This window comes from Ciona intestinalis, chromosome 2 (assembly GCF_000224145.3).
Source record: "Ciona intestinalis chromosome 2, KH, whole genome shotgun sequence".
Taxonomy (NCBI): Eukaryota; Metazoa; Chordata; class Ascidiacea; order Phlebobranchia; family Cionidae; genus Ciona; species Ciona intestinalis.
The window spans coordinates 3,684,985-3,701,388 of NC_020167.2; the positions used below are offsets into that span (position 1 = coordinate 3,684,985).

At 37.3% G+C, this 16,404-nt stretch overlaps 1 protein-coding gene across 3 annotated transcripts; it reads right to left on the minus strand.

The window, feature by feature from the left end:
- Nucleotides 1-107: 107 nt before the first annotated feature.
- On the minus strand, nt 108-11,068 carry LOC100187416 (glucagon-like peptide 1 receptor). 3 transcript variants are annotated; one of them, XM_009859330.3, is made up of 15 exons: nt 10,864-11,068; nt 10,088-10,193; nt 9,613-9,720; nt 8,672-8,880; nt 8,263-8,369; nt 7,207-7,304; nt 6,192-6,334; nt 4,723-4,876; nt 3,831-3,897; nt 3,345-3,414; nt 2,470-2,573; nt 2,057-2,198; nt 1,870-1,911; nt 1,413-1,578; nt 108-1,313 (listed from the first exon to the last, which is right to left on the minus strand). In XM_009859330.3, the coding sequence occupies exons 1-15, from the start codon at nt 10,897-10,899 to the stop codon at nt 976-978; spliced, it is 1,890 nt and encodes a 629-aa protein (XP_009857632.2). In that variant the 5' UTR covers nt 10,900-11,068; the 3' UTR covers nt 108-975. The 3 variants fall into 3 exon arrangements, with proteins under 3 accessions (XP_009857632.2, XP_026696629.1, XP_026696628.1); XM_026840828.1 differs by lacking the exon at nt 10,864-11,068 and having other exon boundaries at nt 108-1,244; nt 10,088-10,709; XM_026840827.1 differs by lacking the exon at nt 10,864-11,068 and having other exon boundaries at nt 10,088-10,708.
- Between the last annotated feature and the right edge of the window lie 5,336 nt (nt 11,069-16,404).

Consider the following 16,404-nt stretch of genomic DNA (forward strand, 5'->3'; position numbering starts at 1 on the left):
CATTTCATTCAGATCGCAGGTCCTCGTGTAGGCTATTAGCCTACTTGGGCGTGCGTAGGCTATACCTTGTGTGACTTATAAGCTGTGGTTTTGTGTGTGAACTTCTGTTCGAAATTCAGTACATTTAATAAAAATCAAAGTACATCACAGTGAGAAAGTGAAATGGTACATGGAAATAATGAAGTGAAACGATATATACGATAATTAAAGTTTACGAATAGGAACACAAGCTTAATATGTGTGGGCTATAGCCCGTAAGCTGTTTAGTCTTATAATACCACAAGCTGAAAAGATGCAATCGACTAATTCATTAAAGACGAAACTGATCCAAGAACTTATTTAAGAAAATTCAGTTCGTTCAATAATTAGATAGAAAGTCTCTATACATGATTGATGTGCATGCACGATTAAGAACGGATTTACAGTAAGTTCAGGTCAAAATACGGGAAAGGGAACTATTAGAATTTAAGAGATTCATTCAGCAACTGTAGGAACTTTACATTCGTAAAAGAATGTGAAACAACAGACTTAGTTAGGGTTGTAGGCTATATAGTCTATACATTAAGCATGTACAAGGAGAGTATTTATAAAAAAAAAACAGTAAAACATCCTTGAAGAATGATGTTTATCAGTCTTAATAACGAAAGAACAGCATATGAAAAAGTAATGTGGTGGCAGTTGGTTTGACAAGTTACAAAACTTTAAATTTTACTCGGTTCTTATGTGGAACTAGGAACGTTGTATCGTGGCAACATTTTCGACGAGTATTGTTTCGGAATTTTTTCAAACTACCGAGAAAAATCGTAAATTTTGTCTAGAAATGGCAGTGCTTACTTATATCGGTAAGGAGAAAGTATAACAAAAGTTAGCAGACCAGTGAAGAAATATTAGGCCACGAAAATTCGGTGACGACGTCTTAAAGTTTCCCTTCTTTAAAAAAGTGAAACAATATATACAACAAGTAAAAGTACCTTCTTAAACGATGGATGATTTTCTGTTATCGTCGTTTTCGCTTAGCTGTAAAGATTTCCCATTATGACGTAATAACGGTTGATTAGTGCCATTCTGTTCTTCATTTGCGACAACATTGTTTTTGGTTTGTTGATCAGTTATGTCTGTTTCTTTCATTGAATTTAATTGTTTCATTTGAATGTAAATCTCCCCACCGTTGGTTAAATAACGTGTTTCTTTAGCGCCGCTTACCGGTGGTCGGAAGTAGGATGAATTTGACGATGTATGGCGATCTGAAACAGTTTCGTTGTTGACACGCATGGCACCATAGTGAACGTCCCCATTGTGAACTCCTGATACATCTGCCCGACAACATGTAGTTGTTAACAGGCATTCTTATATAGAAACCCAACGCACAGATATCGCAGCAAATATGTTGAAATATTTATTTCATGACTCACCAGTATACAGAGACGATTTCCTTGTCACCACAGAAGTAAAGAGATTTGTAATGCTGCTGTGGTTCATTGACCTTCTTCTCTGCATTCTGTGATGCTTCCGCTCTCTCCTCTCAAGTTCCCATCTAGTCTTCCATCGTCTCCAAGTCTTCCCGCATTCTTCCTGTACCTACAACACATGTCGTGTAAACTAACGTCCAATCAGATACGCAAGTTTCATTCAATTATGATCTAAAATCTGACAACGGAACAAAAAGGTGGAACAAATAAACATGAAACAGAACCCTTGGTCCTTAGAACATCGACACTCCTTTTGAATTGTGAGGAGTACCTAAAGAAATATCTAAAACACTTTAAAAGGGATATCTAAAACAATATCTATCAGTAATAATAATGATTTTTTACTGCATGACAAAATCTTGAGTATCAACAGTCCTTGAAACCGTCAACAAAGTCTTACCTCGCCATTAAAGAAGCAGTATATGAATGCGACCAGTAACCCCTGAAACATTAAATTTTTGGTTAACAAAAGCCTTGCAATGAAACTGCTGAACAAAACCACCAAGTTTTACTGACTATTAGCGGAGTATTTCTATTAAAATGAATATGAATGATGGGGTCGGCATAAAATGAACCACAAACTTCACCTGTATCGAGACGAACGAGACCTCGAACGCTTTCTTTACAAACTCGGCAGTTGGATTTTCCTCTGAGTCAAAATGAACGAATGCGGTGATGAGATACTGCGTGCCAAGGAGTGGAATCAGGGATAAGGTAGACTTCGTCAATCTAAAGTTAACCATAACATCGCATTTAGAACGGAGACGATAACATTGAGTGAAAATATCAACCAAAATTCCCCGAAAAGGCGTATATAGGCATTAAGGAAGAATGTATATGGAAAATCAAACTGATTGTCAAATTGATATAGCGCGTCCGAAATACACAAACTCCGAACCGTCTGTGATCGATTTTAATGAATAACATTTCTAAAACACATCTATTGCAAGTGGTAGTTTACACTGTTTGATCTCGAAGTTGGCCATAATAATGTCGTTACCTCCATTTGTAATCTTCTCGCCTGTCGTCTGCTTGTTGACGTTGATTTACACGAAGTTTTGCTCCAACAACGCAAACCACGTTTACAAATATGATGAAGTTTATCTAAAAAGAAATCTTTTTTTAATATAATTTTTTTGCTAAACACAAAAAAACACCTATACGTGGGTTTATCAACTTTCAAACTACGTTTTGATCATTTATGGCTATACTCTTTTGAATTGTACAGAAGGTTTATAGCGGTTGTAATATAGGTAGGGTAGGGAAAAATGGAACACCTTTCATTTCCATTTTCTCGTTTAAGTTAGTAATAAACAAAAAAACATTTAAATAATTGTAACACCGTATCCTCAAGACTCCCACAGGCTGTTGTTAATTGTTTAAACACGACCAGTTGTATATTATGCGCCAAAGGCGTTCCGTCTTTTCCCACCTACTATACATGCTTTAAACTGTGATTTTCATAAAAACTTTAATAGTTTTATATTTAAAATAGTTGGACGAACACGGTCCATGGTTTTTGTTAAGTGCATACATTAAACAAAACGTACTAAGTTTGTTTAGTTATCGGTATATTATGTATATAGTAGGGCGGGTGAGGATGGATCACTTTTTCGCTTTATTTTCTCATTCAATTTGGTAGTAAACAAAGAACATTCAAAGAATTATAATACCGTATCCTCACCACTCCCCTAGACGGTTGTTAATTGTTTAAAACACGATCAGAATATTTGGATAATAATATATGGTAAAGGTGTCCCATCTTACCCCACCCTACTTTACATATGTATATAATAATGAAAAATTGTATTTAAATTATGTATCTAAAAATGACAAATTGTTTTGGTCGTTAAAATAAGAAAAAGAAAAACTTACTAATAATGAGATAAGTATTGGAACTTTCACGATCCACCAATAAGCGCTATTTCTATCTTCGTACCAACAACTGCATTAAAAACACATTACGATCAGTTGATATGATCAGGTTACTGAGTGTATCAGGGTCAAAAAGGAAGGAAAAGGTCACGAGTGAAAAGTGTGTAGTACAAAGACCATGTCTTAGTTTGGTGAAGGAATTTTATATTTTGATCTTTTTAGGTTAGTAAAAACCGGCGATGCAAGATAAGAGCATACCGTAATTGTTGTGATAGTTTATGTTTTTAAAGCACTAAAATTATATGCAAGTTTCGTTTACAAAAGCTGTCAGCATCAAAGCGACCATCGGGACAGAATGGCTCTTATTATACTGCAAAGATAATGTAATTTGAATTGCCGGAGGCAGCGTACGTTTACATCAAAATGGACAAAGTGCAGAATGCTTTCGAGGAGACCCCGAAGCAAACAATGTTTACATTCACTTACTCTCGGTTTTCTTCCGGGTCAAGGCTTTTGGGTACAAAATATGCTACGACCGGCAACCACGGTAAACCTGTAACACAAGATCTGGAATGTAGGTATTTCCTGAAACACTTACAGTTAAACTGGCATGGTTTATGGTTTGTTGTTTGTTTATTTATTAATGTTAACATGCACCTTTTCCCGTGATGCAATAAAATAGTTTCCCGGATAAAGCGTTTAATTTTCTACAGTCTACAATTCTTAAAATTGCATTTTTAAACAAACTGTAATATAAAACAGCAAAGCAAGGTGTCCGTCTTCGTTTTAACCATACATGTAAATTTAGGAATGACTGTGCGGTAAAACTTAATGTACTCTAATCCGCAGACGCTTTCAAGCAATGGAACCCATTAAATATTTATACTGTTGCTTGTGTTGGGTTTTTTCGACCTTGTGGATTTTAAATGATAAACTGTTATGGAGAATTTATTATCATGACCGTTCCTATTGAAACAAAGTGCCCCTTGATTGCCCTCGAAAACCACAAACCGATGGTAACCGCCGTTCGGGAATCAAGAGGCTATTTATAGCTTGTGCCGGATAGACGAAACAACTGGCAGAATTGGCCACGCGTGCTACGTGAACGGTTAACATTTTTGCCTATTTTCCACTTCATTTGTTACAGAAATAGCCCGAAGCGATTTTTCATTTAATAACTTCAGTCATCGTTCACAAAAACGAGTTAAATGTATAGCGACTACGCAGCCTTTACAAAAATGCGCCCCCGAATGTGATCGACGATTTTGGGCAGTCAGCCGTCACGTAACTGTTATAGAACAGTCTCTTATTCATATTAATGAATAAATTCACTCCAGTGCGACTTCAGTACTCCCTATTTACCATAATGTGCACTTACCCCAACCTAAGACCAGAAACGCTTTCATGTATTTGGTGTGCGAAAATAGAACCGCTCGCAGCAGCAGGCGGAGATACAAGCCTTCCACCAGCAGCCAAAAATAATTCGCCGTGACGAAGTAGATTTGAAAGACATTGTAGAGTCGACACCAGTTCTGTAAAGTCACAAGATTGTTTAAAATTTCAACCATCAAGTCCTGCCTGCAAAAATATTACTTCCGAAAATACTTAACTTATTTTTTTCATAATATCTGTTCTTTGCGATTGTTAATTCGTTTGTGACCATCAAATTTTTGGAAAAAGATTAAACATCTAAATAATTTCCGTTTGTGTGTATTTTTAAAGCTAAACAACAAACCACGTTTCTTTGTAACTTGGTAAAATGGGCACGTCGGTATGCACATAATACGGATAATACAAAACAAAACAATCGAAAAGCGATCGCAGATGTGAACTGTTTAAAGTTTAGCAACCTATTGATCCAAGTGTGTACATGGCCTTTGCGTGAGCCAATTCCAGCGCACGGTTAACTATTAATTTTCAAATCCAATTAAAGTGGAGCTTATTAATATGTTTCTCTGTTTGTTGCTGGCAAACAGCACTATCTACGCACGCGAGATGTAACAGCTACCGTATTTCTGTCAGTAGGACACCCGTTTAATCTATCAATAAAGGGCCGGTATCCATAACACAATGTCAACTGTTTTTAATGTGGCCTTTATAAGAATAAAGGCGTCGTGTGCCCAATTATACGGTGGAGGTTAAAAGGCAATACTTACACATGACGTACACTAATATATCTAAAGGCGCGGCTCTTGTAACGCTGAACATCGAAAATGAGTTATCTAGGCGAATTAATACACGAAAATTCAATTTTAGACCCGCCGCTTAGGCATATATATAACGCTAGAAATATAATACATTTTAAAACGAAATAAAGATAAACCTTGTGTTTTAACACAAGAAATAAATGTAGATTCAACAGCGTTGCTATTTTTACACATCGCTACACATTGTTAACTTGTGGCCTACTAAAATATACCTGTTATCGGGCATAGTAAACTGTTCTGTATTTGCATATCCTGGTTAAGGTATATGCTGCTGAACAACACCTAAACCTGTTACAGATTAACTTAAACTTTATATAAACGCACCAACAGCCCTTTTCCTATCGTAACACTAAAGTTTCTGACTGAAGAAATCTCTACTAGACTGCTTGTGTCTTATACGACCTTTTAGCAACACATAGTACTATGGGGTAGGCTGCGACATCTTTAGCACATAATATCCAAATATCCTGCGATCGTGTTTTAAATGATTAACAGCGGTCTGTGTAAGTCTTGCGGATAAGGTTTATGATTCCTTGATTTTTCTTTGTTTACTACCAAATGGGACGAGAAAACAGAATAAAAAAGTATCCCATCTTCCTCCGTCGTAACTATATATATTACATTTGCAAATACGACTTACATAATCAGTCTCGAACTCTATATCGCAGTATTTTGTTTTCCAGTCTTCCAGTTTTGGCAAGTCTTCAGCGAAATGTCGCTGAAATAGTTTCGACGATAGTTCCATGATCGCCCTGTCCGCCTGCTCACCATGCATGTCCGGGTCTAATTAATATTGAAAAGTTGTTATATTGAAGTGTATATGAGGTCTTATGATGCATTTAACACATTGTGAAATGGGACATGTTTAACTCTAATCTCTTCCTATTTAGTAGTAAACAAAAAAACATTCAAAGAATTATAAAACCGTATCCCCATGACTTCCATAGACCGTTGTTAATTGTTTAAAACACGATCAGAATATTTGTGTATTATGTGCTAAAGGTGTCCCATCTTCTCCCACCTTAATATATGTTTGTGCGTTTACTTTCGTGCTGGTTTAGAATAATATTTTTGTCAAGTAAAAACAATGTATACGTTTTATCTTGTGGTTTTTGCACCACATGTTTATGCAGATGAAATTCCCCAAACCAATAAGGAATTCCCAAATCGTCAATGTAAAAACATATTATTGTAATTAGGTTCCAGCCACAAATGTTCGAAGTCCAAATTGACTAAATACCAAATAACTGTTTTGAAACAGCTGTGTTTTTTCAATGCGCTGTACAAAACATTTTTTTCACAATAATTGTGTTAAAAATATTAAGAATATACTGCAGCATCCGCCGTTGTATTGAAAATACAGCCTAAAAATTTAAAATGAATAACATACATTTATTTTAATGAAATTTATAAACATAGACAAACAGGTCAATACAGACGTTGGGAATTAAAACAGCAAATACTGAAATAAGATTGTTTATTCTTGATTTGCTTCGATTTTTGTTTGTTTTGAGTCACTCGGAAGCCGCTTCGAAACGTTAGCTATAAGTGCCCGTTGTGTCATAAATTAAAGGCCGGACGGACTAAAATAAAACGTGATGATGGAGTCGTGGGCTGCAGGAAGCAAGTTAATTGCAGAAGTCAAATAGACTCACCTCGAAACGCTGCAGAGTGCAGAATCCATATCAGGCCTCGAAACATGAACGCGGCCATCAGATTCATGTGGATGTAAATCCGTGTACAATGAATATTTCTGCACGGTATACATTTGAAAGAGTTTATAACTGGTGAATCATAATTTGAAAAATTGTCAAAGGGTGCCGTAATAAAGTTTAACGTTGTGCTTTGAATTTCGCTATCGGAGCTCGTGTTAAAAGAAACCGCACAAAATATACCTTATATTTTCATTTGGTAATTGAAATTGAGATGATGTAATAGTCAGTAAGCTAGCGTACACGCGCACATACAGTACGAACATGACTGTTTTTGAATCTACTTGGCCTCACAAAACTTATACGGCGGCATTAACAGAGAAATATAAATCATTTATTTGCAACAAGCTGTTAAAATATGAAGTCGCGTTAAAATATTTGAAGTCGCCATTTTAGAGGACGATATATGTGTTTGAAACTTGAATGTTGTATAAGCGGTAATCCCTTGCCTTAATTTAATTGAAACCGCCTTTTAAATCACTATGGATAATTCTCATGGGGGATATGTCGATAAAGCGTTGTCGAACCACTTCAGACATCATTTATTATACTCTATTAAGTTGCATGCACTGCTGTAAGCTTTCTAATACTCTACCAGCATGAGCATCTACTACATGAGTTACATTTAATTAAATGCGAATGAATGAGGTTTACATCAAACCGTTTATTACACTACAGTTAAAGCGGATCTATATATACGATTCGTGTGATGTGTAATAACTTTGCAGCACTGTTATAAAAATCTACCCGGAGGTTAGGCTTGAAACCCATATTATATTGCACTAGAAGACAACACAAGTTAAAGTTATACCGGCAAACGTTTTAAATAGCTTAAATTTTGAAAACGATTTCTAATCGACATTCTGCTCTTTGGGGAGGAGCCCTACAGTAAGGCACGTCATGAGACTTTGGATTAAAGCCAGTGGTTTTAAAAAAATTCTTTATCCAAAAATGCTTGAAACGTACTATTAGTCTTTATAAAAAGCAAATTGTACTTACTTGAGGCAAGCAAGCAAAGCAAGCGCAACGAGGAGGGTTGCAAGCGATAATGCATGCCCTACTGTCACGTAACGCGTTAGGATTTCGTAGCGTGCGTTGTAGTCGTCCTGCAGACGTATATATGATTTAAAGGGGATACAGTTACGAGTGTATTTAAATTTTGGTGCGTGTTATTTACAGATATAGTATACTGTTGGATAAGATAGGATATTTTAGCACATATTATTACATATTTCCTAATCGTGTTTTTGACAATTTACAACGCTCTGTTATAGAGTCGTGGGGCTCTACTTGATATAACTATTTGAATGTTTTTTGTTTACTACCAAATGGGACGCGATTAGTAGATAAAACATGTCTCGTTTTACCCCAGCCTTCTGCAACAGTTTATTAAGTGTTTATTACTTACCACTTTCGTGTCGTCGTCGGAGTAATAGTCGTTGGGCATATCGTATGTATAGTCAGGTGGTAGAGTGACATTACTGATACTTGCTACGTCATCATCCATGTCACTTGACCGATTAAAGCATGTGTGGAGACTTGACCGTTCGTTCCACCCCCCAAGCGTTGCATTACAATGCATGGCTATGATCCCTTTAGGAGAATTCGTTTCCCCAACTGACAACGTAAATGAAACGGTTTAGTAAAACAGCTGCTGGACTGGTGGGCAAAATGGTTGGCGTTTAAACGAACAGTGATCTCGATTTCTTAAAACAGTCTTCAATGTATTATATATATGTTGCCTGTTTCGAACCTGGACGGTAAATCGCTTTTACAGATAAAAGATTAACGAGGCGAATACTGATGAATGGACGATCATGAGACCTGTTCACTTCATCACGATAGGAGAAAATTTTCTGATTGCATTTCAATCTTAAACGTTCGTATGGAAAATCTTAAATAAGGGACATCGCGAAATTTTTATTTTTACTTGTTATAATTGAATTGGATTTATCAAAAGTAACAGCCGCATGTAATTATCATAGTAATTAAAAATTGCAATACATTTTACACGTCACACTTTTAACGAATAACCGTTTAGATATTGTTTTTAATTTATTTAGCTTTTAATTTAATCTACGTTTACGCATGATCTCGGAATGTTAAGCACCATTCTATCTCACTAGAGTTGCAAGTCGACCAGAACAAATAGTTATTTTCGTTGTGCGCATGGACAAAGCTTTAACTTGGGCGGCGGTGATTTGTCTAAGTCAACGTGCTGGCATTCAAAGCAAAAAAGCCCGCCGACTCTGCGACTCTGATAACATTGTCTCAGCTATTGAAAAACAAACCTAAATACCCAAGCAATGGTTTTGAATTTACACGTTTCAAAACAAGGAGGGTACTAACCTTGTGTTGTTGTGCCAAAGTTGCTGGCGCATGGGGCCGCGAAGGTCGTGTTAAAGGGGGTGCGTGGGTAGCAGTTTACCACCGACCACATCTGGGGACAGTAGCCGCCTGAATGAAGAGATAGGGTCAAATACGCAGCGGTTTTCGCTTTGTTATAGAATGTTTAATATGAATAATTTATTCAACGTAAAACAACGTCTGTGTTACACCCAAAAGAATTGTCACGGTCACGCGAGTACGTTGGAGGTTCGTGCCCGTTAAAGTTGTTCTTGTATTAGTACACGCTTCACACAAGCCATTGAAATAGGATTATCCATGCAACAGTGGAGAATTCAGCAAGTCAAACAAGTCCCCGATGGTTAAACGATCTCACTGCACACAAAGTCTGGACGAGAGCAAACACTCGACAGTGGTAATGATTCATGTTGTTATGTTGAATTGCCACTAGCGTTCTCACTCACAACAACTAACTTACTTTGGTTTGAAGTCGACAAACTTGCGAGAGGCGACGGCATGCGAAGACATGACATCGAAGTTTCGAGGTAGCTGCACAGGTGTCGATTCAAGGTCATTGCGTTGTACTGCGGAAAAAATACATTGATTATAGGCAACCATGATTGTAATACACGGGAGAGCGGGAGACCGTGGTAACTCATTGGCAATTTTGAATTTGGTATCGTTTTTTTTTTGTGAGTCCAGTGTTTAGGGCTTTTGGACGATCCAGTCTGTCAGGATTAATTAAGCTGGTGTTTCGCAACATCAACACGTTGTCTGCCTTGGTTCTTCTAACACTTTTATACGTTTATAAATATGGCAACGCGTTATTTTATTTTTACCACACGATTTAATACCAACAATCAGTGCTGCGGTATATTTGGGCTTTAAAAAAATCCAAAATCACTGTCACGTTCAAGCTCAAATTCTCAGAAATCGCTATCAAAAACAAACAAACATACCGTGCCAGAAATATTAACCTCGATGGTGAATATTTTAGACGATTTTCAAATGTGCCTATCTGAGTCCTAACTCGATTTATTCAATGCATGAACCGCCCACACGTTTAACTATATAGTAGGGTGGGGGAATATGGGACACATTATCATTCTATTTTCTCGTCACATTTGGACGTAAACAAAGAACATTTAAGGAAATATGAAACCGCATTTAGATATTCTGTGCTAAAGATGTCCCGTCTTCCCCTACCCTGCTATATCGAAACATGCAGGAACAAAATATTTAGGCACATCTTACGTCATCATTGGAAGTTAGAATGTTGAAAATGTCCATGATCTTAAACGGCGTTCGAGTGATCGTTTAATGCATAATCTTCAGTTTAATCACAGGCGGCTTAAGTCTTATCAAGCATACGTCAATCAAACAAGCTATAGAAAATATAATATCGATTAAGATTCCACGAATTCAGTACTTGATAATATTACAATATATTTCATTCACATTGTTGGTGTGCTTTGTTTTGCACATTGTAAAAGTCTGCCTTCTATTCCAGCAGCTCCCTTGTACACACTGCTAAAATATACACACAGCCGCATTACAGGCCGAACGGATCAAAGGTTAAACTATATATATATATATATACTTAACTATTTACCGAGCACGTCCAAGTTAAAATATAAACGCAGCTTTCTGAAGGGTCTGCTAGCAGTTGCATGCTATGTTGATTGACAAGCAAAAACAAACAAACAAAATCATGATTGTCTGACAAGCTGTTATCGCCGAATACAATCGCACGTAGTTTATACTGTAGAAAACCACTCAAGTACTTGTAATATCTGTGTTGTGTTCGCCTTTGTAAAACTAAACATTACAGCAGATGCTTCAGCAAACGTTTTAATGTTTGCACGAGTTCAACCTCACCGGTAACTTACGGTAGATCTTGGTAAAATCAAATACTTGCTCGGCAAACACACTTATATGACAGCCTTACCTTGCGCCTAATCGCATATTTATAGGTTTCCCATTATGGAAACATGTAAATTATTTCATGCTGCCGTACCTGACAGCATCCTTTAATGCCTTAATTTCGTTTAAGGCGACTCTCTATATAACTTTGCTTAAAGCCGATAAGAACAGCGCGTGACAAACAATCGCCTGTTCATGTTACAATTACTCAGCCCTAAGCCTAGCCTGATCATGTTGCGACTTTAGTAGAGCCTTATGTACGTTAAGTTAAATAAAGGAGCTTATTTTCCGGACGGCTTCGCGTAGCAAACACTTGGGTCATGTACACATCTTTCTAACGCACCTGTACTAAGATACACAGTTGACTGCTGGTACATTGTTGTTAGCTGCGTTACGGTTTTCGACAACGGCGCATTTTTCAATTATGGTCGCCAACTCTTAGAAAAAACGGTTTTCGCGTGTGCTTGCAGAGGTTGCTAAGCAGTAACCCGAGTTAACCTGAAATCTAACTTGCTAAGAGCGTTAACAAATTATTTATCAAATAAAACGAGAAGGTGGCTACGGGCCGTAATAACAGGCACGCTATAGGACGAAATTACGATCGTAACCTGCAATTTTAAAACCAATGTTTAGCGTAACAAAAGAACTCGGAACGTTCGTATAGGATCATCCCCAAAATAGACGGGCGGCCACGCAATTGGAACCAAGGGAATACACGCCGCCATTATCGCTTCGCATAATAGATGTTTTATAACAGGTTGTGTGGCGCAATGCATTGTGAAGTGAGTAAGCCTGCACCTGTGTTTCGCTTCTCCATAATAACTTTATTTGACATTAAATATCTGGGAATGTAAAGTCTCATAAGTTCTTCAAATCCGATAATGTTGATGAAAATACCGAGTTACGGGTTCGTGCATGTTCGTCTATAGATTTCCCACACGTTAGCAGGGCCTTGGATCGATGAGCTATTTTTAGATTATGCTCTGGGGAATACACCTAAGTTCTCAAAGAGCTGGATGTCAATTACCCGACAAGACTTGTTGGATTTATAGCAATTTCCATCCGACCACCAAAGTTGTCTGGTTTAATATTCTTAGCTCATGTTACTTACCACGGATGACTAAATTGGGAGGATTTGCGACACCCGTTTTTTCCTGTTATGGAGCGGTCGTAAACAATACCTGCAGCAGAATGCCGCAGTGACTACCAAAACAGCGACACATTTTTTTCAATCTGTAATTACACTTTTGATTAGCCTAAATTATTGAGTGCGTAAAGTCCGCCAACAAGTCAATCCATTTGGATCGATCTTAATTAGTAGTCGGCTTCGTCAATTTCTTGCATATTAGGGCACTTTATTGGACTAATTATTCTGAAATCCGATGGAGGAAACGAGGAATTAAGTTAATTCGTTTCGTTACAAAACATCGCTGCTGCTTCGTGCAAATCTACAAACCCCTCCCAACCGCGAATTGATTTTCTGGTTGGGGACGCTAAAATTAGAAACGTCGACCTCGGAAAACAAAGGAATGCAAGATGTAGTCACGTTTTAAGGAGTTAAAACGAAACCACGGTTGGGCAGGTTATATGGCCTTTACTACCATACCAAATTAGGCCGATCACCGAAGGTTCTGCTGCAAGCGTATTAAGTTACGCGAATTTTCTCGCTGTATGTGACAAGCAGTAACCCGGAACAATATGCGAAACGTCGCGTGCTTAACTGGCAGAAAATTGCGTCGATCGATCGCGAAATCAGGCGTTTCTATCGCCGGGAAAACCTCAAACTTTCTATCGTGCTGGAAAATGGCGCTCAGTCAAGTACAGCGTAAAGTGGCGCGTAAGAGAAGGTGTGATGTAAGCTCGCCTGGAAAGATAGGAAAGGGATTAACCGGAATAAACACAGCAGAGATGACTGAATGTAACTGCCACATCCTTCACCGTCGTTGAGCGATTGCACTGCCGCCATACCACCCGCATTGTACAGAATCAAATCCACACTAATCCTGGTGTCAAAACAAACAATATAGATAAGAGTTGCAACCTTTGTTGCAATAGGACTTTACAAAATGTACTACCCTAACCAAATATACACATTCGCGGCCGCAACCAAAGTATAAAAGACCATTATAACGTAAACAACGGCAGATTAGTGGAGACTTGATTAAAATACATAGTACGATGGAGGGGGGGGGGAGAAATTAGACACTTTTTCTTCCCATTTGTAGTAAACAAGAAACATTCAAAGAATTATAAACCGTATTTTTACGACTCCTGCGGTCTATTATTAGTTGTTTAAAACTCGATAAGGGTATTTGGATATTGTGTTCTAAAAGTGGCCCATCTTACCCTACAGAACTATATATTGCATAACTGCCAACGTATTAACAGGTAAATGGAACTAACAAGATTAGAACTTCATTATCTATAGCTTATTCCTATTATATTACTGTTAACAACCGTTTGATAATATGGTAGTTCTCGTTGTACAAACAACCTGTCAATACGGACACGACACTTCTATAAAATACACACTTCATACTGAACTATTGGCCTTAATATAACTTAAACGATTGGTGGCGGCCTACAACTCATGGAATGCGACACTTATACGTGACCCAAAGTGCTCGGTGCAGAACGTTGGTTATTAATAGACAACTAACATCAGGACGACCTCAGTTCTACGCAATGTTAGCACAGTCAATTTGAACACTCGATTTACAGAGGAAATTCCTGCACTAAAAACTAAACAACTCGCCAGGGACAAAAGATTTTAAATGCTCATAAATAATAAATCTATGTTTAATGATGAACTCATACCGAAATACATAAATTGTCGCTTAAATACTTCATCTCTCTAGCATATCGCGAGTCTCTCCCATTCTATATAAATACAATATAGGATAATGAATATACTAATGGACGAAGCCACCCTGCCTCGAAAAATACTGTCCTTACCTAAATACGGACCAATTCAAGCCGCAGTACTAGATGCGCGGATTAACCCTTTTCCTTTCGAACTGAAAGAAAAAATGGTCACGCCTTGTAACGATGGTTCATCGTCTCGATAATAATTATTATAGGCAGTGAGTAACAAACCGTTATTTACAAGTGAGATTCAACAAATATTTAATCAACGTAAACGGCGCAGTAGCGTAAATACGGCGGGAAACTTTTTTACAATGCCGTCATTATAGGTTTTATTCTTTATAGACTCTATTTTAATACGTTTTTTTGTCCTTTCTTAAAATATTTATCGTCTCGATTAGTGATCTTGGCAATCAATTTACATTTAAGGTAGATTTAATAATAAATGCGGCCACTTTTCACCACTTGATAATAAATGTGCTGACCACTTTTCAACTTTAATGAATATACGTTTTGAAAAATAAAACGCGATGCACTATAGTAACACTTTAGCATTGCGGCTTCAAATGAACTGATAAAATGTTAATGAGTAATTTTTAACTTAGCTCGGAGATTTCCTCCGTTCATTTCTTCGTAAAAAGCTTACTTGTTGCGGTCGATAAAGCTGAACTGGCAAACTGTCCTATACAGAATGACCAACCGTACGCGAAAACCATTTCGAAAATTAAACGCCCTTTCCATTAGTAAAATCCTGCGTCTGTCACTCCTATTTCATTCTTTTGCATTTACGACAAATTAAGCGGCGTTGGATGTATTGCCGACTGCGTGCTCAGACAGACAATCTTTGCCAGTGATTACAATTTTCCTCTAAAACAACTACTCTTGACGATCACAATGACACACATGCTTTTACCCGGAAAGCACTGTTTAAACATTTAGCTAGCTAGAGAACACTTTTCAAATTTTCAATCTTCGATCCAACTCTGTACCTTTAAAAAGAAATAGAGTCATCCGAAATAAACAAATTATTTAATCTTCATTCTAGTGACGTGCGTTTAAATTAATATACGATACAAGTCGATACACGTTTTCGAGCATTCACTGTACTGTTTACCAGAGGCATAATTCTTAACCACACCACATGCTAGAATTTAATACCTTGCATAAACAATACCATTGCCCCGTATAGATACGCGAGCTTTCTGTTATAAAAAGCCCTCCCCCAATGCTGACATATAATAGAATTCGTCCGTGCGCTATTATTCAACTCCAGAGAGTTAAATTGAAAATTACAACAAAGCCAATATAACTTTTGTACAAACCAAGTTATAACTTTAAAGAGATAAACCTCCAAAGCGTATTGACGAGCGAGTGCGGTGGTTCAGCAACTTTCATTACCCTCATTATCTATTGTGCTGCATTTTAATACCCAGTCGACTTCAAAAGACTGGAGCTAAAACGTAAAAAACACATGGGTAAGCAACCTGATTTACTCCTAACACTTACGGGAAATTTCGGTAGCGGTGAAAGCGTAGCTATTTAAACACATTTTAACGGTGTCGGGTTCAGCATTTTTCGTGATAGAGCTATTTTGTGCATCATGCGGTTTCTAACAATTCTAAAATGCACTCCATTAACATGCACTCTCGTATGCAAAGATTGCAATTTGACATTTAAGCAAAAACCACAAGCTTTTAACTCGCTACCCATTAAATGACTTGAGCCATATTTCCACATTTATCCTACATATAAGCATGCAAAGTAGGATCAAATCTATATTAGGCAAAACATGTTTGAGCCATGTTTAGTTCATTGTCACCATTCAAACGAAGTAACGTAATTAAAACCCTAGTGTTATTATACAATACCACCGCGGTCTGTTAAACACGAACAAAAACACGGTATAATGTATTAATAGATTTCATTATCCTCCTATAATATCGATGTATTAATAGCTTTTAAAAACCTCCTTTATTATCGTGTTGGTGCGATTTAATCTATTACCCA